This window comes from Chiloscyllium plagiosum, unplaced genomic scaffold, assembly GCF_037043375.1.
Source record: "Chiloscyllium plagiosum isolate Xiang-an unplaced genomic scaffold, Cpla_swu_hap1 HiC_scaffold_13, whole genome shotgun sequence".
Taxonomy (NCBI): Eukaryota; Metazoa; Chordata; class Chondrichthyes; order Orectolobiformes; family Hemiscylliidae; genus Chiloscyllium; species Chiloscyllium plagiosum.
In genome coordinates, this window is record NW_028270151.1 from 29,187,351 (window position 1) to 29,212,833 (window position 25,483).

The 25,483-nt window shown below is 42.9% G+C and overlaps 1 protein-coding gene across 1 annotated transcript; it reads left to right on the top strand.

The window, feature by feature from the left end:
* Positions 1-2,949: 2,949 nt before the first annotated feature.
* On the top strand, positions 2,950-4,482 carry LOC148148284 (somatostatin-1-like). The gene is made up of 2 exons (XM_087993228.1): positions 2,950-3,200; positions 4,140-4,482. Exons 1-2 carry the CDS (start codon positions 3,057-3,059, stop codon positions 4,344-4,346), a joined length of 351 nt encoding a protein of 116 aa, XP_087849354.1. The 5' UTR covers positions 2,950-3,056; the 3' UTR covers positions 4,347-4,482.
* Positions 4,483-25,483: the final 21,001 nt, after the last annotated feature.

Consider the following 25,483-nt stretch of genomic DNA (forward strand, 5'->3'; position numbering starts at 1 on the left):
GATCAATGTTGGGATTCATTTTTTAAATTTATGTACATGATTTGGAGTTGGGTATTGAGGGCAAAAATCATTAAATTTGCAGAAGATACTAAGGGAGAAGAGTGAATTGTGAGGACAATGCTGAGTAACTTCAAAGGAACATTGACAAGTTGGTCAAATGGACAGATATTTGGCAGATGAACTTCAATCCAGAGAAATATGTGGCAATGCATTTGAATAGAAGAAATACTGAGAACTAATGCAGTGTAAGTGGTAGAACTTGAGGGGTGTATAGCAGCAGGGCGACTTCAGGGTTTGTATACATAATTATCTAAAAGTCACCAGGAAAGTTGAAACAGCTTTTAAGAAGGCTTATAGAATCCTTAGGCTTATAAATAGAGGTGTAGAGTTGAAATGCAAGGAAGTGAAGTCAAATTTCTACAAATAATCGTTCACACCACGTTTGGAGTATTGTTTGCAGTTCTGGGCATGTTATTTAAGGAAGAATGTTAGAGCCCTGCATAGAATGCAAACGAGATTTACTAGAACAATATCAGATTTCAGCGATTTTAGATACAAGGAAAGATTTCAGAAATTGGGCATATTCTCCTTGGAGTAGTGAAGATTAAGAAGTGGCCTTATTGGGGTGTGCGAAGTTCTGAACGTTTTGACAGGGGAGAGAAGGATATTCTGTTTACACTAGCTGTTAAGTCAGTAAGTAGGGGGTCACAATTTCAAGATGGTCAACAAGAGAACTAGGAGTGAGATGAGGAGAAACGCCTTTACTCAGACAGCTATTATAATTTGGAATGCAATGCCTGGGAGGGTGGATTCTATAGGAGATCTCAGAAGAAAAAGTGATATATATTTGAAAGTGATGGTTTGGAGTATTAAGGAGAGAGAGTTGGAGAATGGAACTAGCTGGGTAGCTTTTTCGGTACCGGTACAGGCACGATGGATCGAATACCTTCCTGCTGTACTTAAAATCCTATGATTGTATGATTCTATTCTACGCTGATTAAAAACCTTATCACTCTCCCAGTGCACTGCAGGTACATGGATTTCAAGTAACATAATTTCCAGTCGTTCGGACTTTTCGTGAATAAGGCATTCAAAGACAGGCACGGGATCGATCTCTGATCTTCCTGATGCCGTGAGTATTCATTATCCTGCATCATTCCATTTCATTTCTACTGCCGGGTTGCATAGTAAAATCTAGAAATTAAGATAATCTCAGTAAATTGCATTTCCTTCCAAACCTTTCCAATCATTACAGAATTCATCCAAAACTCAAACTGCAGATGCTGGGAATGTGAAATAAAATCAGGACATACTCGAAATAATCAGGAAGTCAGGCAGTATCTGTGGAGACAGAGCACTTGCCATTTGTTGCTCGATAGGGTTTCGTGGAAGACTTAAATGCAGCTTAGATAGAACTCAAACATTGTTGGTTCTTAGTTCTGAAATTATAAAATGAAAATCCAAAAGATGAATGAAATTTGACCGAGCATCGAGACAGACAGAGGATTGAACAGACTGCGACAGAAGCAGACAGAGATCGAGACAGACTGGGAGACAGGCAGAGAGATGGAGTCGCAGGCAGAGTGACAGAGACAGACAGAAAATGCCACTCTTTTTAATCGTCTGAATTGTTTGTTTCCTTGATTTGAATTCTCCGAGAAACCTTTAGCCGTTAATCTGCTTGATTTGAAAATAAGCAGGTATTTCCCTGAAAAATGGTATATTTGATACTCAGTCCTAGTATTGTCTGCTGTTCAGTGTACTTCCGTTCGCGCAGAGATTCGGACATTTGATATCGTTTGAAGCGATCAGGGATGACGATGACATTCAAATTATGAAGAGTTGCTGGTTGCAAATTTCAACTAACCATTAATTCAGTGTAAAAACAAAGTTAAACCTAACGTCCACTGGGTTTGGTGCTAGTTTTGGGTAAAGAAGTATCAGAACGGGATTGTTAAAGCACACATAAAACACAGAGATAAAACCACAAAATACCACACAATTATTTGGAAACTAGCGCACCTCTCTCCACGAAACAATCCTTTACTGTACCGCATGTCCTCTCTGCCTTCATGATCTCACGCAATCCGATGCAGCAACAACTGCTTAAGATTCTGGTCAGAGAATGTGTTTGATAAGAATCTCCGTGTTTGAGAAATGTGCTCACTTTTCCGAATGGGCACATGGTCTCTCCCGCCTTTGGACAAGATCGAATTATCAGTGGAAACCACACCGCCCAGAAACTCATTTCAGAACCCCCCTCCCGCCCCCCCCCCCCTCACAAACATTTAAAGGACTGGTCAAATTAAATTCATCCTCGCATCTAGAAAAAGACCCGCAAGAAGAACATGGTGACAAAAAATAGAAATTGCTGTCAAAACCTCAGCAGTCTTGCAGCATCTGTGGAGAGAAAGGATAGTGAACGTTTCGGTTCCAATGACCGTTCTTCAGAATCATGTTTCTGATCTCTAGCATCCGCAGTTCTTTGTTTTGTTAAGTGATAATAACGCCGTGATTGGAAGCGGAGATACAGGGTGGGTTTTCTACTCAAAGAACCATCCATGTACCATGACACCAAAAAGTCCGAGGTCCCTCAAGGGTGTCGCAGGATGAAAATGTCAACAGCGGAACTCAAATCATGAAGTTCCCGGAAAATTGAACAATTCAAGACTTGACTGAATTGACTGCATTCATTCGTGATGGACATGGCCCAACATCCAATCATAGGACCAACTGCCAGAACGCGATAAGGTGTCCACATTGAGAGTCCTTGGCCATTATCTCAATCTTCGTCAGTTTGGTAATTATTTGGTTGGATGATGTGATTGGGTTGTGCGTAAAAGCGAGTAAATCTCTTGGGAGCCGTCCTCCTGACGTGTGCTCAGGTTGGGAGAGCGCCTTTAAAAGGAGCTGCAGCATCCAGGAGTCAGTCGGAGTGGAGCTGTCCACTGTGCTAGTGCTGAAACGCCGCTAACTTTCAAACGTTGTAAACGCTTGAACCTCTTACTTCTTTTCTTCCTTCCTTCTCTTTGCGAGGTGCCCCGCTTTGTGCAGTGATGTGGTGCAGCCGAGTTCAGTGCGCCCTCGTCCTTCTCTCCATCGCCCTGGCAGTGCTGAGTGTGGGTGCTGCTCCCACAGCCGACAGGTATCGCGAACTCCTTCAGACATCCATGGCTGCTGCAGGGCCCCGGAGTAAAGCGGTAAGAGCCCAGCCAAGGGAAACCCCTGTGTAATAAAGTGGATAATATGGTCAAGCTGTTTAACTTAAATAGAGACGAATAAGGGGAGTGAATGATTGATGAATCTAACCTGGTTAGACAGATCTAATGCCCATCAAATGATAATAAGGATACGTGCGTTCCACAGATCTCTCGGGTTTATAAACCGTTCTGAGCGTTCTTGTTTCGACCGAGAGAGATTACCGCGCTGCCCAGGTCCACGGAGACAGTTCTCTCCCTCTATCCAGTTGATCTCGCCACTCTGATCAGACTGGAAACAAACGGCGTGTAACTTTCTGCAGTTTTCAGGAACCTGCCCTCTCCATCTTCGATCCAGATTCATTCCCTCGGATTGAATTGATAATTCTCTGACCAACCTCCAATCGCTCATCTAAATTGAATCAAACCAGCAGCAAAGTTACCTTGGTTGATAGAAATTTTGATGTAAGCGATGTTAACCTTGCAGGTTTAGATGCTCTGTTTATTAACGGAAAGCACAGAGTATCGATGCACCAGAATTGCGGGAAAAATAAACGCGCTGTGTTTCTCTCTTCTTTCTTCACTGTATCTGCCTCTCAATAAATCCTAAGCACTTACGATACCGTCTCATCCGGGGCTTCCTCTCTTTTTCCAGAGACCGGCCCACCAGGATTAACTCAGCTCCTGAAGCATCCACACGGGATACGAAGGGAGCAGCACAATGTATTTGTTGCATTGTGATTTAATTGTCGATTGGGGGTTTCACTACCCGTTGGAGTCCAGAAATGGGAAATGAGGATAATTTCACGCAGTGGCACACAGGGACTGATGGGTTGTTGTAAACACTCGCCAAGCTACACTTTCAAATCCAGCAACTGGCACTTTCACCAGCGCCAACTGAGAGAATTTCTCTGCCCTAATTATTCCCTTTTCTTAATGTAGGAGCAGATCAAATACAATCTTGTCCAACTGCTCTCGGAGCGGGCAAACGCCGAGAACGAAGCCTTGGAAGCGGAGGATTTGCCGGGGATGGCGAAACAGGTTGAGGCACGGGTTCATTTGGAGCGATCCGCCAACGCCACTTCGCCCCAGAGGGAACGGCAGGCGGACTGCAAAAACTTCTTCTGGAAAACCTACGCAGCCTGTTAACTCGCTGACACTCCAGAACAAGCCGCGGGCTACTGCTTCATCTCAATCACACACGGTCAGATGTGGCAGCACCAGAACTGTAAATTAAATAATGTAATCGATGATTTGATTTGATTTATGTGACAGAAGAGTTTTAGCTTTTGTCAAGTAGCAGACCAGTCCTCATTGTGACTAGGTAGGGTTTCTCTGATTAATGTGGCTCTTTCTCATTGAAATAAAATTTTCTGTTTGAAAGTGGACTACTTTGTTCGTGTTTTGTGTGGTGGGAGTTGTGGGCAAACTATCTGAACGAGAGGAAACAAATCAAGTTATCCCAAACCCCAGTCGTCCGGGGAAGGCACACAGCGCGGAATTAAACTTCCACAGTTAGAACAATGCCACCAGCAGCTGGTGGGAATCGCTTTGAGTCTCATGCCCGGAATCTGGTTTGGGTTAAATTGCCCCGTGTCCAAGCGGCAATGACAGTCAGCCTTCTCTATATGAGGGGGATTCTGTTCCAGGTCTTCGTGTATTTTCTTATAAACCACATGGGACCAGACCCGCAGGGCAGGCATCAGGACCGAAACACCTCAATGAAACCAACAACCTACTTGTGGTGGTGGTGAAGGTTGGGTTGGGGAGGGTGGGGGGGTGGGTGGGGGGGAGAAGCACACATTCTTTAAGAACAAAAGGCGTTTTCTCTAACAATCCTTCATGGTGCATGACAGAGGCATGGCAAGTATCTACAATCTGACGCTAGATCACCACTGACAATGATACACTGTCGGCCATTAATGTCAGAAGAATTGTAAATCACCACAAGGTTTATCTTCGTGCTCGAGCACACTTCCCAGTCTTCCACAATCATTTAACCAGGAGACAAAATGGCTCAGTCGGATCTGGAAGAATTGTGGGAATGCCATCACCCTCACGTTCCTCTCCAAGTTACTCACCATTCTGACTTGGAGACATAAAATCTCAACGTGGCAGTAGAAAGCATTTAAATTCAATGAACCAATTAAATATTTGAAGAAAGTCCCTGTAATGATGACTTTGAAACTAAAACCTGTCATGTTTATTTATACCCTCTTTAATGGTTAAGTCTCAACTGTTATCTGAAATGGTCGAGCAAGCCAATCAGCTCAGAGAGTCATACAGCACGGAAACAGGCCCTTCAGTCCGGCCAGTCCATGTTCCCAAGCTAAATTCGTGCATTTGGACCATATCCCTCCAAAGATTTCTTATTCATGTACTTATCGAAATGTCTTTTAAACATTGTAACTGTATCCGCATTCAGCACTTCCTCTCGAAGTTCATTCCACACACAAACCACTCTCTGTGTAAAGTAATTGCCCCTCTTGTATTTTTTTAATTTTTCTCCTTTCCCCTTTAAAATGTGTTCCCTAGTCTTGAAATCTCCCACCCTAGGGAGATTTCACTCCTCAATCTTCAACGCTCCAGTGAAAAAAAAAATTTTGGGCAATTAAGGGACATGTAACAAATGCTGACCTTGCCAGTAATGCCAGTAATTCAGTAATGACGAACTTTCACATTTCAATTTCTGACAAACTTTACTTATTTCCTTGTAGGACCTTCTGAAGGACACAATGATCCAGCTTTTACATGTGGTAGCGGATGCAGACAAGGATGTTGTGGAAGTGGATGATTCTAAAGTTGAGATTCCACCAGATAACAAGATTCCAATGAAATTCCAACATCGTCAACTGGGAACAAGAATGCGGAAAAACGGCAAGAATTTCTTCTGGAAGAGCTATGCTTTATGCTAACACATTGTACTCCATTGTATGCACTGAGCCCTCTCCACTCTATCTCACTTACCTATACCCTGCCACACTGCTCTTAACCGCACTATACCGCAGTGACTCCATCCCACTGCACACTACTATGCTGCACTATACAACATTATAAACACTGTAGCACATTGTATCCCTCTGTACCACATTGTTACACACTGTAGACCATTGTACTCCACTGTAAAGTACAGAGTTTTTCACACTATACTTCTCTGTACTACTGTGTATTCCAATGGGCTCATCCCATTGATACCATTGTAATCCGACAATAGTTGCAATTAATCTGCAATACAACTGAAGCTTTACTTTCATCTATTAATTTAGCACATCCTTTACTTTATGTACTTTTTGTACAACTGTACTGAAAGTCATTGGGTAACTCTTTAAGCATGATGCAATAAAAATCATTTCAAATTTGAAGATCATGCTACAGCTTCTGTCTAATTTACATGCTTTCATATATTTCTAACAACCTGGTGAAATTTATCATCTTGAGAATCCAGAGATTGTGGCCTTACCGAGAATTTAGTTATAGGCACACTAAGATGACAATTCTGAGGGGATATTGCATTGTCATGGGTGTAATCTTTCTGACAGTCTGACTATTCGGGTAAGCATGGAAATGTCACAGCACCAGTTGAAGATGACAAGAGAATTAATGGTAGAGCCTGAGAAATGTTGTTGAACACAGGGACCATGGGTGCAGGTTCATAGCTCCTTGAAAGGGACATCACATGTAGACATGGTGATTAAGAGTGTGTTTGGCATATTTGACTTCATTGGTCAGAGAACTGAGTATAGGAATCAGAATATCATCTTGCAGCTTTACAAGACATTAGTGAGGCTGCCTTGGAATACTGCATTCAATTCTAGTCTCATTGCTAGGAAGGATGTTGCTAAACTAGAAAGAGTACAGAGAAAATTTACAAGGATGTTGCTCGGACTGGAGAATTTAAGTAATAAGAAGAGGCTGGACAGGCTGGGATTCTTTTTCCTGGAGCATTGGAAGCTGAGGGGTGACCTTATAGAGGTTTGTAAGATCATGACATTCATAGATAAGTTGAAATGCCAAGGTCATTATCCAAGGGGAGGGGAATCCAAAACTAGAGGGCATAAGATTAAGGTGAGATGGGAAAGATGTAAAAGAGACTCAAGGAGCAATTTCTTTCCCCACAGAGGGCGGTGCATGTATGAAATGAGTTGTCAGAGAAAATAGTAGAGGTGAGTACAATTAAAAAATTTAAAAGGCATCTGGATGGGTACGTGCATGGGAAGAGCTGAGAGCGACATGGGCCAAATATTGGCAAATGGGACGGCTTAAGTTTGGAAGATCCTGGTCAGCATGGTCAAGTTGTATCAAAGGGTCTGTTGCTGTGCTCTATGACTCTATGACTCTATGTTTATCATATTCTTGAAAACCATATCTAAAAGCAATTACACTAGGCATTGATTAATTTGCTGTTTATGTGGTCTTGTCTTGTCACAACTGTCTGCTGCATTATAACAGTTTGAACTTCAAAGACCTAAAAATTCACCTGTCCTCAACTTGTCAGGTACTAACTTACAAACATATGAAATAGGAACAGAAAGGCATTGTTCGACTGTTGAGCCATCTGCACTGTTAAATAACATAATGGCTGATCTGTTTGTGTTTTGAATTTCACATTCCCAACTCTTCCCAACAAACCTTGATTACTGTGCATTATTTCTGGATACCCCCAGTAATTATCCCATCTCCTTCTGTCATTCATCTAGTTTCACACAAAACCAAAAACTCACATTCAAAACAATAAAACCATATACAGATCTAACTAATGAATTCTGAAATGTGCACCTGAACTAAATGCCTCAGTGAAATCTTGATTTAATGAATGCCAAATCAACAATGTGAAGCTCATTCTGCACACTTCATACTAAAGCAAAACAAAATGGATGCTGAAAATCTTGGATAAGGGCAAAACTGTTGGCAAAACACAACCCATAAGATAGGGCCTGTCAAGAAAGAAACAGAGTTAACATTTAATCTGAAAATTGACTCTATTTTTCTCCTTGGGTATTCCTGAACTGCTAAGTTTTTCCAAAATCCTATGTAGTGAGTCAAGAAAAAAAAATGCTTGTGCATTGACAGACACCTTTGTATTCTCTCTGGCCACAGGTAAGGTCAGAGAGGACTGGAGATTATCCAATGTTGGACCACTGTTTAAAAGTAGCAGAGGTAATCCTGGAAATTACAGGGCTGTGAGTGGTGGAGAGATTATTGGAAAATATCCTCACTACAATATCTATATGCTTTTAGAAGCAAATTGACTTATTAGCGATAGCATGGTTTTGTGTGGGGGAGATTGTGCTTTACTAAGTTGTTCGAGGTTTTTTGAGGAGGCGATGAAGATAATTGATGAGGGAAAAGTGGTTTACATTGTCGGCATGGACTTTGGTAAAGCCTTTGACAAGGTCCCTCATGGCAGATAGCACAAAAGATGAAGTCACATGGTATCTTGGTGAGCTGGCACGATGGATACAGAACTGGTTCAGTCATAGGAGACAGAGGGTAGTGGTGAAAGAATACTTTTCAGAATGGAGGGCTGTGACTAGTGGTGTTCCACAGGGATCAGTGCTAGGAGTCTGCTGTTAGTGATCTACATAAATGATTTGGAGGAAAATGTAGCTGGTCTGATTAGTAGGTTTGAAGATGATACAAAGATTGGTGGAGTTGCATATAGTAAGGAGAACTGTCAGAAGATACAGCAGGATACAGATCAATGGAAGGCATGGGCACAAAAAGGCCAAATGAAGTTTAAGTCAGACAAATGTGAGGTGATGCATTTTAGAAGGTCAAGTACAGATGGAAATTACACAGTCAATGGCAGAACTCTTAGGAGTATTAATATGCAGAGGTTGCACAGATCACGGTGCAGGTAGTTAAAGTATTTAAAAAATGCCTAAGACATGGTTGCCTTCATTGGAAGAGGCACTGACTATAAGGATAGGTGAGTTATGCTGCAGCTTTATTGAACTTTAGTTCGGTCACACTTGGAATATTGCATACAGTTCTGGTCCTCTCACTACTAGAAGAATATGGATGGTTTGGAGATGATACAGAAAAGTTGTACCAGGATGTTGCCTGATATGGGGGATTTTAGCTATGAAGAAAGGTTGGATAGACTGGATTTGTTTTCACTGCAATGCAGGAGATTGAGCGGTGACCTAATAGAAGTTTATAAGATTGTGAATGGCATGATTAGAGTGGAAAGTATAAGGTTTTTTCCCAGGGTGGAGGGGTCAATAAACAGGTTAAATGTACAAGGGGGGATGTTTAAAAAAGATGTGTGAGGCAAGTTTTTCACACAATGTGTGCTGAGTGCCGAGAACATGTTGCCAGAGGAGGTGGTGGAAGCAGACACAATAGTAACATTCAAGAAGCACCTGGGCAAATACATGAATAGGAAGGAAATAGATGGATAAGGATCCTGTAAGTGACGCCCGTTTTAGTATAGAAGGGCAAAATATGGCAGCATAAACTTGGAGAGCTGAAGGGCCTGCTCCTGTGTTGTATTGTTCTTTGTTCAAAGATGAGGTAATGGGGAAAGGACATAGGAAAGTATTCGGTCATATCCTGCACCTTTCTACCACCAGAGCTATTTTTGCAGCAGCAGACATGATATCAAATTAAACATCTGCCCAAAGACCAACTCAATAATTGGTCAATTAAGGGGTGTGGAAGGGGGAGGGGTTTGGAAAGGATTCTGTGGGGCGAGATGATCCAATTAAATCTGGCAGTCTTAACATCAGGATCTGGGATTAGGCGCCAGCTATGCATAACTCATCTGATCATCATCACAGGTGCTGCCATCAATGCATCCTCATGCACTAGGAATACAGGCACAAATAGCCATCCTAAGTGGAGTCTGGCTGGACGACCAACCCTCTGATTTGACCAGCCATTCTTTTCCTTTCTTTATTCATTCTCAGAATGAGGGCATCACTAGCTAGGCGACATTTATTGTCCATCCCTAATTGCCCAGAGGGCAGTTAAGAGTCAACCACATTGCCATGGATCTGGAGTCACATGTAGGTCTGACTAGATAAGGATGGTAGATTTCACTCCCTAAAGGAAATAATGAATCCAACAATCAACAACAGTTTCATGGTCATCACTGGACTCATAATTCCAGATTTGTTTACAATTGCATGCACATTCCAAAGTCTGCCATGGTGGGATTCAAACCCAGCTCCATAGAACATTAGCTGGATCTCTGGATTAATACAACTTGGCTAGCACATCCCATCAGCTCTTCAGGTCAGGCCATTGTCTGTAGTTTAGGTCTTTAAAAACAAATGAACGTTTGCAAAGGACAGGCCTGTTGAATGACAATTTTGTGTCAGTCTTTGCAGTAAAGAGGGTAATAAATCTAACATTCCAGAGAACTTAATAATACATCACAGGACTCTTGGCATTACTCAGATCCACTTACAACATGCTTCTACCCTTCAATGCTGCACTTTATGGAACATAGAACATTACAGCGCAGTACAGGCCCTTCCGCCCTCGATGTTGTGCCAACCTGTGAAACCAGGTGGGATATTGTGCGCAGTTTGGGCACAGCATTATAAGAAAGATGTGATTGCATTGGAGGGATATTGCAGAAGTGATTTACAAGAATGGTTGCATGGATGAGGATTCAGTTTAGAGTTATCAGGATGAACTGAAGAATGTTGGGACTGTTCTCTTTTGGAGAAGGCTGAGAGAAGATATGATCGAGGGTTTCAAAATCATGAGCTGAATTGATAAAGTAGATGAGGTGAAGCATTTCCTGCAGATATGAGGATCCAGAAGCAAAGGGCACAGATTTTAAGTGATTTGTTAAAGGAGTAAATGTGATGTGAGAGAAAAAAAGAGAACTTTTAACATAGGGAATGGAAAGCACTGTCTGAAAGTGTGGTGGAAGCATTTAAGAGAGTGACAGGGTTAGGTTTAGTGTGTTTTTTTGGATATAAATAATACGCTTGCAGGTAACGAGGTTCATTTAAAGAACTGGTGTAGACACATGGGGTGAATTGACTCTTTCTATGCTGTACCATCTCTGTGATTCGGTGATTCCAATGTCCCTTCTCCAAAGAAAACAGCTTTAACTTCACGTCAGAAATGACATTGCTCATTCATGGAACCATTATGAAGATTTGTGACTGCGCTCTCTCCAACACCTTCCCATTCTTCCAGAGCTTCCAACTGGGACTGCAATAATGTCACCTCTAAGTTCAACATCATCTCCTTCCTCTTGTACATTATGCCTGTATTAGTAGTGACAAGATTACTGGATGCATAATGAAGCATTCTCTTAATCTGACCAGCCTTCTTCAATGATTTATGCATCCATGTCCCAGGTGCCCCTGCTCCTGCACCTCCTTTAGAGCTGCACCGATTGTTTTATACTGTCTCTCAGGGTTCATCCTACCAAAATGAATCATTTCACATTTTATTACATTAAATTTGCTCTGCAACATGTCTGTCAATTTCACCAAACTTTCTATGTCCTTTTTAAATTTTGACAGGACTTTCACACAGTTCACAATGCTTCCAAATTGCACGTCATCAGTAAATTTTGAAATTGGCTGCTGTACAGAAAGATGTACATCATTAATTTTGGTCAGGAAAACCAATGGTAATGAAACTGATCCATTCCGACCCACTGTGTTAGTATCACCTGTTTGAAGGTGTCACTCTCTTGGTCCACTCTTCAACAGACAAGGTTAATGTTGTATCCTGACTGTGTTCCGCACCATTTCAATGGCAAGGTTGAGGAAAATCCCAGCTGCACCCAAGCCATAAGACTCCAACAGAGACGCCTCATTGTCGGCCATTCTAAAATATTGTTCATTTAATGAATAAGCGATTCATTTTGATGGTTCCTTTCCCTTTGAGAAGGTTCCAATTGACCAGAGGCCCTTTTCGTGACCTGGGTTACTAGCACTGCACATTAACAGAGACAAGACTTTCTGTCTTGCTTTGTGTTAATTAATAAACGAGAAGAGGTAACGTCGAGCTCCCTGGCACCACTATCCATACACACAGGCCAGAATCCATTCCAACCACACCGGATTAATGTGGATTTCACCAGTTTCCTCATTCCACCCTCCCCCACTACCACCTTATCCCAGTTTCAACCTTCCAATTCGGCACCGCCCTTTTGGCCTGCCCTACCTGCCCATCTTCCTTCGCGCCTATCTGTTCCACCCTTCTCTCAGAGCTATTATCTTCACACCCACCTTCACCTACCTATGGCATTCTACCTTCCCCCTCTAGCCCCACCCCCTCTCATTTACCTCTCAGCTTCCTTGGGCCATCCCTCATTCCTGACAAAGAGTTTATGCTCCAAACGTTGATTCTCTTGCTCCTGTCATGCTTTCTGACCTTCGACCAAGCATGCAGGCTGAGAGGCTTCCTCTCAAAACACACCGGCCTGTAAATAACAATTACTGCTGCCTTAATGTAATCATTCATCACCACTCACTACCCAAACCTTTTCCACAACCTATTCCTTCCCATTGAAAAAAAATATCTGCACAAATATCCCGGAAATCCTCTTTAACTCTCAAATTTCACTCCAGGGACAATGGTTGTAAGTAACGTTATGCCAGTGGTTCGGTCTTTTGTGAACAAATTAATCAAAGACAAGCACAAAATAAGTCTCGGAACCTGCTGGCAAAATAATCAATTTTCTATTCCTGATGAAGGGCTTTTGCCCGAAACGTCGATTTTCTTGCTTCTCGGATGCTGCCTGACCTGCTGTGCTTTTCCAGCACCACTCTAACCTAGACTCTGGTTTCCATCATTTGCAGTCCTTGTTTTTACCAAAATAATTATTGTCCGGTTTCATTTCATTTCATTTCTGCTGCCGGGTTGCTCACAGTCATTCCCACGCAGCACAGAAATCCTGTAAAAATCAAACTGCGGATGCCGGCAACGCGAGATAAGCATAACCTACACATTTCCTGTGGTTGTTCGTGGACAGTATGGGCAATTTCGCATGGCCAATCCACCTAACCTGCACATTTTCGGACTGCGATGGAAATTAGAGCACCCGGAGGAAACCTGAGCAGATATGGGGAGAAACACGGTGCAAGATCTACACAAACAGTTGCCTAAGGGTGGAATCTAACTCGGATCCCTGGCGCTGAGGATCGGAGTTAGATTCCACCCACAAGCAACGCCCATATCGCGAAAGGGTGTCCACAGTGAAAGTCCCTGCTTACGCGTAAATGCTCATAAATCTCTTAGGAGCCGTCATCCTTAAATGTGCTAAGGTTGAAGGAGCGCCTTTAAAAGGAGGTGCTCTTTCCATAAGTCAGGAGGAGCGGAGCTGTCCATTGTGTTAGTGCTGAAACTCCGCCAACTTTCAAACGCTGTCAAGTTGCACCTCTGCCTTCCTTCTCTTTGCGAGGTGCCCCGCTTTGTGCAGTGATGTGGGGCAGCCGAGTTCAGTGCGCCCTCGTCCTTCTCTCCATCGCCCTGGCAGTGCTGAGGGCGGGTGCTGCTCCCACACCCGACAGGTATCGCGAACTCCGTCAGACATCCATGGCTGCTGCAGGGCCTCGGAGTAAAGCGGTAAGAGCCCAGCCAAGGGACACCCCCCTGTAATAAAGCGTTTAATTGAAATTGACACAAATAAGGGGAGATAATTGTTGCTCAATTTAAACTGGCTAAGAAGATGTTATGCTCATCAAATGATAACGTGGATGAATGACTTGCATGTGAGTTCCCTCGGATACTAAAGTGGCTCTGAGTGCGCTTGATCTGACCGGGAGAGATGGCCATGTTCAGCGAGACAGTCCGCTCCCTCTCCCCTGTTGTTATCGTCACTCCCGTCAGACTGCAAACACATGGTTTGTAAGTTTCCGTAGTTTCTCGGTGCCCGCCCTCCCCATCTTCAGCCCAAACGCATTCCCTTGGTTTGAATTGATAATTGTTTTAGGAACCTCCAATTGCTCATCTGAAATGACGCAAACCGAGCAGCAAAGTCTCCTTTGGTTGGAAGAGATTTTGGTGTAAATTACAATGACCTGCGGACGTTGCAGTTTTGTAACAAAACCAGAAATTGTTGGCCAAACTCAGCAGGGATAGAAGCAGAGTTAATGTTTCGAAACCAGCAACTCTTTATCAAAACTGTTCCTCCAGCAATTTCTGTTGCTGTAACTGATGTTAACCTCTCAGGTTTAGATATTCGATTTACGGGAAGCTCAAAGACCAGGTTAATCAGAACTGCAGGCAAGAAAAGCGGTATCTGGCTCTTTTTTAAGGGATTCCTCCTTCATTCCAAAGTGCACTTTACCATGAGTAAGTCAGCTACTGAAGTATCCACACGGGATATGAAGGGAGCTGTACAATGTATTTGTTGTATTGTGATTTAATTGTTTATTGGGAATTTCATGTCCTGTTGGGGTCCAGATATAGAAAATGAGAGTATGTTCACCCAGTGGCACTCAGGGACTGATGGTTCGACACTGCTATACACATTCGCCCAGCTACGCTTTCAAATCCAGCATCGAGCGCTTTCATCAGCACCAACTGAGAGAATCGTTCTGCCCTAAATATCCCCCTTTTTTTTAATGTAGGAGCTGATCAAATACAATCTCATCCAATTGACCTCAGATCTGGCAAACACTGAGAATGAAGCTTCAGGTGGCGTGGATATGCCGGAGGAGCGGAGCAACCACAGGAAACTACCAGTCACAACCAGACCGAACGACGTTTTCTTTTAGAAATCACTCTCTGATTCTCCAGAACAACCACTTCTTCGTCTCAATCATATACGGTCAGGTGTGGTAGCACCAAACTGTAATTTAAAGAATATAATCAACGCTTTGAATCGATTCATGTGACAGAAGAGTTGTAGTTTGAATTGCCCAGTAGCAGACCAGTCCTCATTGTGACGAGGTAGGATCGCTCTGATTAAAGAGGCCTTTTCTCTTTGAAATAAAATCTGTTTGAAAGTGGAATACTTTGTTCACGTTTTGTGTTGTGGGAGCTGGTGGCAAAATACTTGAACAGGCAGAACCAAATCAGGTTTTCGCAAACCCCAGTCATTTTATGAAGATACACTGCATCCAGTTAAGTTCCCAAAGTTGGAACAATGTGAGCATCAGCTGGTGGGAGTCACTTTGAGTCTCATGCGTGTAGATGAGGAAGGACACCACTTCGACTGGGACAACACATCCATCCTAGGACAAGCCAAACAGAGACATGACGAGAATTTCTAGAAGCATGGCATTCCAACTGAAACTCTATCAACAAACACATTGACTTGGATCCCATTTACCACCCCCGAAAAAAAGAACAAGAAATGACATCACCGCAGGAAATGATGTCACCACAGGAAATGGCATCACCAATCCAAGGAAACCTAAACACATAAATAGAAAGCGGGCCATGCTACCAGTGCTTCATCCGGAGGCCCACCGATGATGTTACCTAGCATGGTGATGAAATGTCTGAAAATGAACCTTCCAGCTCAGTGAGCAAACCTACATCCAGAACCTCAACCTGAGCTACAAATCTTCTCAAAACTCATTAAGGCACAGTTTTTGTCTTGGTTAAATGCTTTCACATATTTCTAACTACCTGGTGAAATTTCTCATCCTGAGAATCCACAGATTGTGGTCTTACCAAGAATTTAGTTTGAGGCACACTAAAATGACAATTCCACACATTACTGAGGGAGCATTGCATTATCATAGGTATAATCTTTACCCATAAGTTATTAAACTCAAAATATTCTTTTATGAGATGGTACCAGACCTGTTGAGTTTCTCCAGCACTTTTCATTTTCATTTCAGACCTCTGCAGTATCTTGATTTTACTTAACTAAAGATGTGGTAATGGGGAAAGAATATAGGAAAGCAATTGTTGGTACCTTGAACCTTTCTACTACCAGAGTTAATTTTCTAGCAGCAGAAAAAATATCAAATGAAATATCTGTCCAACTGAATAATTGGCCACTTAATGTGGTGTTGGAGGTTTTTGAATGGACTGTGTGTGGGGAGGTGGACCAATTAAATCTGGCAGACTATCAGCAGGCTATGGGATTAGGTGCCAGCTACACATAGGTCAGCTGATCATCATTACAAGTACTGACATCAATGCATTCTCATGCATTGGAAACACAGGTACCAATAGCCATCCTAAGTTGGGTGGAGCTGAACTGTCAACCCTGTGACTGGACCAGTCAGTTGTTTTTCTTTGTTCATTCATTGGATGAGGGCATCACTGGGCTAGGCAGCACGTTTTGTTTATCCCTAATTGTCCAGAGGGCAGTTAAGAATCAACCACATTCTTGTGGGTCTGGAGTCAAATGTTGGCCAGAATAGATAGAGATCACAGGTTCTTTCTCAAAAGGGCATTAGTGAATCAGATGGGCCCTTCCAACAGTCAATTCACTGTCATCATTAAACTCTTACTTCTGGAGTTCTTTTATTTACTTGAATTCAAATTCCACCATCGTGGGAGTCGAACCTGGGCCTGGAGATAATGAGCTGCATCACTGGATTAACAGTCCAGCCATAATACCACAAGACCATCACCTCTTGGTGTCAGGGCATTGTCTGTAGTAGAGACAAAAGTTCTGACACAGCCGCTTAGCTGGTTACTGTTTGCAAGAGAGGATCTCACTGACCACTGCAGAAGGGCCATCCTAATAAATGTAATATCTTAAACCTAACAATGTTGAAATGTATTTGTCTATGCCGAATTTCTCCATTACTCTTTTGGAATTCCATGTTCCATGCCAACCACCTAAAATTGTTGTGACTCTGGGTCTCATAGCCTCCATCATTGTACTGTCACTTTGGATCTTACAACAGCCCTTGTTCACTGCAACATTGGGTTTATAACATCTCTAACTGTGCTGTCACTGTGGCACCTACACACCATTCCCCTCACTAGCTGTATCTCTAGGTATTATAATTTCCATCATTGTAATACAATCTTGGATCTTATAACTGCCCTCATTATCTGCTCTTACAACCCCTGTACTGTGCTATAACCTGGATGTATTATGCTCACTCACTGTGCTATCAACTAGGAGATAGTCTTATTCCCAATACCTCTGCTTCTGCTGCATCTGTTCCCAGGATGACCAGTTCCATCATAGAAAATCCCAGGTGATCTCCTTCTTCAAAGACCGCAAATTCCCCTCCCACATTGTCAACGATGCCCTCCAGCGTATCTCCTTCATTTCCCGCACCTTCGCCCTTGAACCCCAACCGTCCTAATGCAACAAGTCAGAACCCTCCTAGTCCTCACCTTCCACCCCACTAACCTCCGTACACATTGCATCGTTCCCCACCACTTCCATCACCTACAATTAGACCTCACCAGTAGGGATATATTTCCCCCCCCCCCACCCCTATCAGCATTTTGGAGAGACCATTCCCTTCTCGACACTCTTGTCAGATCCACACACCCCACCAGCCCACACCCCATTCGCAGCACCTTCCCCTGCCACCTCAAGCAGTGCAAAACATGCACCCACACCAATTCCCTCATCTCCATCCAAGGCCCCAAAGGATTCCTCCACATCTGACAGAAATTCACCTGAACATCCACAAATGTCATCTACCGTATATGTTGCACCGGATGTGGTGTCCTCTACGTCGGGGAGACAGGACGCCAACTTGCAGATCATTTCAGAGAACATCTCTGGGAGACCCTTACCAACTAACCCCACCACTCCATGGCTAAACACTTCAACTTCCCCTCCCACTCTACTCAGGACATGCAGGTCCTGGGTCTCCTCTATCTCCAAGCCCTAACTACCCGATGCCTGGATGAAGAACACCACATCTTCTGCCTTGGGACCCTGCAACCACACAGGATGAATGTGGTTTTCACCAGTTTTCTCATTTCCCTTCCCCCTCACTTTATCCCAGTCCCAGGCCTCCAACTTGGCACTGCCCTCTTGACCTGTCCTTCCCATCTATCCACTGCATCCTTCTCTCCGACCAACACTTTCTCCCCAACCTTCATCCACCTATTGCATTCCCAGCTACCTTCCCCCCAGCTCCACCCCATTCTCATTTATCTCTCAGGCACCTTGCCCACAATCATCATTCCTGATGAAGGGCTTATGCCTGAAACATCGAATCTCCTGCTGCCTGACCTGCTATGCTTTTCCAGCATCACACTTTCATCACTGTCCTATCACCCTGGGTCTTATAACCTCCTCCCCTCAATGTCATGTCGCCCTTGTTCTGGTATCCTCACTCATTATGCCATAAGTCTGTGTCTTCTACTTGTCCTCATTGTACTATAAGCCATGTCTTATACCCTCCCTCACTGTGCTATAACCCTGTATCCTATCCACCACTTCACTGTTCTGTATCCCTGGGTCCTGTATCTCTCTTTCATGTAAAGTAAATCTATCATCAAGAATATTGTAGGTCTTTAAAAACAAATGAATGTTTGGAAAGGACAGGCCTGTTGAATAATTATTTTGTGTCAGTCTTTGCAGTAAATTTAACATTCCAGAGGACTTAATAATATATCACAGGACTCTAGGCATATTTCTGATCCACTTACATCATGCTTCTACCCTTGAATGCTGCATATTGGAGTGAACGAGCAACGGTCATTGCAATATTGCTGCCAGTACAGTGTGCATTCAGAGTCATGAATAATGACCAGTGCATGGAATGTGCCAAGGGTGCATTTTAGCCCTGTTTAATCATTCTCTTGGTGCTCATTCATCTTGAGCCCATTTGCATGCTCATATCATCCCTGTCTTGCCTGCGCAGCATTGCTGCTTTTACACTTTGTCCCCTTAGCCAGAGCTACAAGGTTCACATTACAGTTACCTTACTTTGACGTTCAATGCAGACAGGAAGGCAGAAGGCTTGTCATGGTTATTAGCCGTCCTCAGCCACATCGACAGAACCAGCCTTCTGTAATGCAATCAGTCAGGAACCTCCAATGCCTGGCTTTGTCACTGTCATTTAGCAACTTGGGGCAGTTATTGACCTGTAACTAACAGTTACTGCTGCCTTAAGGAACTGGACACTGGATGCGTAATGGATCACAGACAACCAATGTCAATGGATGGTGTCAGTAGAGATGGCAAGGACTCTGGGAAGCTTATTATTGTGTGGCATGTAAAATGTGTGAAGTTTTAGATCCACACGACATCCAGGACAGTCATATCTGCATGCATTGCCAGAAGGTAGCAGTTCTTGAACAACATGGGCTGATTTTAAACAGCAACTCCCCTCATGAAACACCATACAAAAAGGAGAGCCGTTTCTGGAACATATCAAACCCCAGAGAGTGGTCACTCCACATTATGATAGGCAGGCAAGGAGGAGTGTGGAGATGACAGGTGAGTGAATGACCATTCGCTGAAAGGAAAGGAGACAGCATGCCAAAGAGACACATGACTCCTTCGAGCTGTCCAATAGGAATGAAATTTTAGATGCCTATTCAGTGAGCAACATGACTACACCAGGGATGGATGTCTCAAGGGAAAACCACAATATCATGGTATCCAAAACTACCCTGACAAATGAGGAAAACTGGTAAGCAGATTAAAAGTTGTTATCACTGGTGATTCAATATTTGAGGAATAGATAGTCTGGTTTGCAGCCAAGACCATGAGTCCCAAATGGTACAGAGCACCCTGATACAAGGGTTTGGGATATAACGGAACAGCTGGATAACCTTCTGGGAAAGGATGATGAACAACCAGTGGTTATAATTCATGTAAGAACTGACAACGTCGGGAGAGACAGCTTGGAGGGCTCACATGATTAATTTCAGGAGTTAAGGATTAGGTTGAAAGGCAAAGCCTTCAGGGTAGTACTCTCAGAAGTATTACCCATGCCACATGCTTCACCCTTTAGGCAAAGGCAGATCAGGGAAGGAAGTGTGTGTCTTGAGGGCAGATTTAGAAGGGAGTGATTTAGATTTTAGATGCTGACAGACCTGCTAGGCTTTTCCAGCAGCTTATGGGTTTTTTTCCATGTTATTCCAGTCATTTCGTTTGTCTCCAGCACCACCTTATTTTCAACATTTTGTAATTATCTCTCTGCCCCATTATAGGTCATCCCTTCGCTTATTTTTAAGCTGTTGACACTTTGCTGACACCATGTAATACTCTTGGTCATCTGCAGAGACATATTATTCGACACACCCCTCACACTATTGGTGTGAACTTTTGATCTCTCTGCCCTTGATCTCTCTATTTGTAAATCCAGTGTTCTGTGTGCTTCTCCCTCACTTCAGCTGACAAAGCGGTTACCGCTCCAAACGCTTGTGATTTCAAATAAACCTGTTGGACTACAACTTGGTGTCATGTGATTTCTGACTTCTGTGCATTCCAGTCCAACATCTGAACCTCCACATCTTAGATTTTTGGGACATTGGGAACACTTTTGAGAAAGGAGAAAGCTGTTTGGAAGCGATGGGCTTCACCTAAGCAGAAATGTAAACTACTCTCTTGTTTAAGATAGTGTTGAAGGGGTCTAAGTAAAAGTCAGGGAACTATTGGCCAATGAGCTTGACATTGGTGGTGGGCAAGTTGTTGGAGGGAATCCTGGCCGGTCGGATTTACATGCATTTGAAAAGGCAAGGACTGGTTAGGGATAGTCGGCATGTCTTTGTGCATGGGAAATTGTGTCTCCCCAAATTGATTGGTTTTTGAAGAAATAATGAAGTTGATTATAGAGTCATAGAGATGTACAGCATGGAAACAGACTCTTCGGTCCAACTCGTCCATGCCGACCAGATATCCTAACCCAATCTAGTCCCACCTGCCAGCGCCCGGCTCATATCCCTCCAAACCCTTCCTATTCATGTACCCATCCAAATGCCTCTTAAATGTTACAATTGTACCAGCCTCCACCACATCCTCTGGCAGCTCATTCCATACACGTACCACTTTCTGCGCGAAAATGTTGCCCTTTAGGTCTCTTTTACATCTTTCCCCTCTCACCCTAAACCTATGCCCTCTAGTTCTGGACTCCCCACCCAAGGAAAAGACTTTGTCTATTTATCCTATCCATGCCCCTCATAATTTTGTAAACCTCTATAAGGCCACCCCTCAGCCTCAAACGCTCCACGGGGAAAACAGCCCCAGCCCGTTCAGCCTCTCTCTGTAGCTCAGATCCTCCAACCCTGGCAACATCCTTGTAAATCTTTTCTGAACCCTTTCAAGTCTCACAACATCTTCCTGATAGGAAGGAGACCAGATTTGCACGCAATATTCCAACAGTGGCCTAACCAAAGCCCTGTACAGCCGCAACATGACCTCCCAACTCCTGCACTCAATACTCTGACCAATAAAGGAAAGCATACCAAACGCTTTCTTCACTATCCTATCTACTGCAACTCCACTTGATGAGGGCAGAACAGTGGACATGATCTATATGGGCTTTAGTAATGACTTTGACAAGATTCCTGGTATACTGGTTAGCAAGTTCGATCACATGCAATACAGGGAATTCTAGCCATTTGAATACAAAACTGGATCAAAGATAAATTAAGGTTGCTTTTCAGAGTGGAGGCCTGTGACCAGTGATGTGCCAAATAATCAGTGCTAGGTCCACTCCTTCTTGTAATTTATTTAAATGATTTGGATGTGAACATTGGAGGTATGTTTAGTAAATTTGCAGATGACACCAAAATTGGAGGTATAATGGACAGTGAAGAAGGTTATATCAGAGTACAAAGTTATCTTGATCAGATGGGTCAATGAGCCAAGGAGTGGCAGATGGAGTTAAACCTAGATAAATGTGAGGTGCTGCAAATTAGGGCAGAACTTATACACTTAAATTTGTTCCCTGTCCTGGGGAATCAGAAATACTGTTGACTGGACCTCATAAAACTGAAACAAAACATAATGACGTAAATTATCTAGTCAGTATTCCAAAGAGGTGAAACAAAAAATCAGTGAGTGGCTCATGTTGTTATCGTATTATAGGATAGTCAGAAGAAAGAAATATTTATGACAGAAATTTCTGGTTAGTTATTTTTCTGAAAGATTTTAAAATAAAAGTTCGATAGTCTTCACAGAATCACAACCAAATCTAGTACAGGTTAAAGAGCAAGGGCTCCCTGGAGTGTTCATGGAAGATTGCTTGTAGTGTGTGAGTTTTTGACAGCTACTGGCTTGTTTTTAGTTCAGGATAATTGAAGTTTAGCTGAGAATAATCTGAAGACTAAAGGCAGAAGAATGTTCTTGATTGTCTTGAGTTAAATAGAGCTGAGGCAGTAAGGGTTCACCAAGGGGATTTTATGCCTGACAAATCTGTTTGAATTCTTTGAGGAGGTAACGAGCAAATTAGACAAAGGATAGTCAGTGGATGTGAATTGGATTTGCGGAAGTTCTTAGACATGGTGGCGCACAGGAGATTGCTCAATAAGCTCAGAGCCCATGGGAGGTGCTTGGGGCAAGGTACTAGCATGGATAGAGGATTGGCTGACTGGCAGAAGGGAAAGAGTTGGGATAAAGGGTGGCAGCAGCTAACTAGTGGAGTTCCACAAGGATCAGTATTGGGATCACAGCTATTCATGTTATGCATTAAGAATATGGACGAAAGAACTGAAAACATTCTTGCTAAGTTTGCAAATACACACAAAAAGGTGGAGGAGCACATGTTGAGGAAGCAAGGGTGTTGCACAAGGACCTGGACAGTCTAGGAGAGTGGACAAAAAAGTGACAGATGGAATCCAATGTGGCAAAGTGTGAAGTTGTGCACTTTGTAAAGCAGAATAGAGGCCTAGACTCTTTTCAAAATTGGGAAAGGCTTCAGAAATCGAAAGCACAAAGAGACTTACAAGTTTGAGCTCAGGACTGTGAGAAGATAAACATGGAGGTTCACTTAGCAGTTAGGAAGGCAAATACAGTGCTAGCATTCATTTTGTGAGAGCTAGAATACAAGAACTGGGATAAGGCTCTTGTCAGACTGTATTTGAAATATTGTGAGCAGTTCTGGGCCTAAATCTTAGGAAATATATGCCGGCCTTGTAATAAAGTGGGACACATTATTCAGTATTGTGGAATTTGCATGGAAAATCCAAGTGAATAATTGGGGTTTGTTAGAAAGATTCTGAAAAAGGAGCACAGCATGAAAACACAATGGTCAAATTGTGATCAACTCACACAAATATGAAGGTAAATAGAGTTGTGGGTACAGGAGAGATACAGAGGTAAGATGACAAATTCACTGATCTTTGTCAAATGGAAAGGTAACCACTTTTGCCTGATATGTTACAGATAAACTCATGATGGCACGAGGTATACATGAGCCACTCAAACTCTTCCACTGGAAGCCATGATTTTAACAATTGGAATTAGTGGAGGATTTCACTGTTCCTTGGTACAGAGTGCACTTAGAATGTATCTTAGAAAGTCATAAAGTCATACAACATGGAAAACAGTTCTGCAGGCCCAACTTGTCCATGCTGACCAGTTTCTCAAACTAAACAAGCCCCAGTTTCCTGCACTTGGCCCACATCCCTCGAAACCTTTCTTATTCATGTACTGGTTCAAATGTCTTTTAAATGTTGTAACTCTACCTGCAATTACTTCTTCTCATGGTTCATTCCACACACAAACCACCCTATTTATGCTCATCATAATTTTATAAATCTCTATAAGATTACTCCTCATCCTCCTATGCTCCAATGAAGGAAGTCCCAGCCTGTTGAGTCTTATCTTAGAACTCAATACCTCCAGACCTGGCAACATCCCTGTAAATCTTTTCTGCACCCTTTACAATTTAATAACATCCTTCCTATGCTTCTTATGGCAGGGCAACCAGAACTGCACACAGTGTTCCAAAAGTGGCCTCACCACTGTCGTGTACCACCATGACATGACACCCAAGTCCTGTACTCAATGGTCTGACCAATGAAGGAAAGCATGTCAAACGCCTTCTTCACAACTCTGTCTACCTGTGACACAACTTTCAAGGAATATATACCTGAACCCCAAGGTCTCTGTTTGACAACACTCCCCAGTGCCCTACCATTAATTGTGTAAGTTCTGCTTTTGTTCATCCTACCAAAATGCAACACCTCACATTTATCTAAATTAAACTCCATCTGCCACTCCTCAGCCCATTGGCCCAGTTGATCAGGATTCCATTGTATGCTTCGATAACCTTTTTCACTGTCAACGAGGAGGCAGACGTGGAGGTGGAGGAGGATGAAAAGGTGGAGGAGTAGGTGCAGCAGGAGGTGGAGAAAGAATAGGAAGAGGAGAGTAAATATTGTGCTACAATTGCACTATAATTTGCCTGTATACTCCATCTATCAGGCATACCATTGCTTGCAGTGTCATTCTGGATCTGGATACATCACAGCATAGTATGTCAATTTTCCTTCCAAGACTGCAAGAAACTAGAGAGTCATGAACCCAACCTAGTACATGACGCAAACCAGTCTTTCATCTACTGGCTCCATTTATACTTCCTGCTGCCTCAGGAACCCAACCAACATAATCAACCCTAGTTATACTCTCTTCCAATCTCTTCCATTGGGCAACAGATATAAACGTTTCAATGCATGTATGAATAGATTCAAGAATGGCTTCTTTTTGAAAGCAAATGTTTGAACGGACCCCTCAAACATGAATTCTGATCTCTCTCTCTGCCTCTTCTCTGCGGCTGTAACACTGTATTCGGCATGCTGTTCTGCTACTCTGATGCAATTTGTATTGTACAAATTGCCTGTATAGCACACAAAGCAACATTTATCATTACATCTCAGTATATCTTATAACAATAAAGCAATCAAACATTGGAATTTCATTAATTTATTCTCTAAACCAAACAAGGCTGGTTGGTTTGATTAACACCATATCCCTGGTGTTAAAACTCAATGAACATGTTAATAGGAGATTGTTCAAATAGTCAGCAGATTTAATTTTTCCCTAAGCATACATTATTCTGTGCTCAAGCTTCCAAATTTACAGTCAATCAGGACTCCTATAGTATTGGACTGATCAAAGAATCTTCAGATTGTAAGTTTGCTCGATCAGCTGGTAGACTTTTTGTCAGACATTTGGTCCCCATGCTAGGTTACATCAACAGTGAGACTCCGATGAAGCGCAGGTGTTCTGTCATTCTTGCTATTTACCTGTTTTGGTCTGTAGTGTGGATGATATCACTTTCAGTTCTTTTTCTGATAGGTTGGTAAATGGGGTCCAAATCGATATGTTTGTTAATGGAGTTATGGTTTAAATGCCAGGCCTCTAGGAATTCCCATGCATATCTTTGTTTAGCCTGTCCCAGGATAGATGTATTGTCCCAATTGAACTGGTGTCCGTCTTCGTCTGTGTGGATGGGTACCAGTGATAG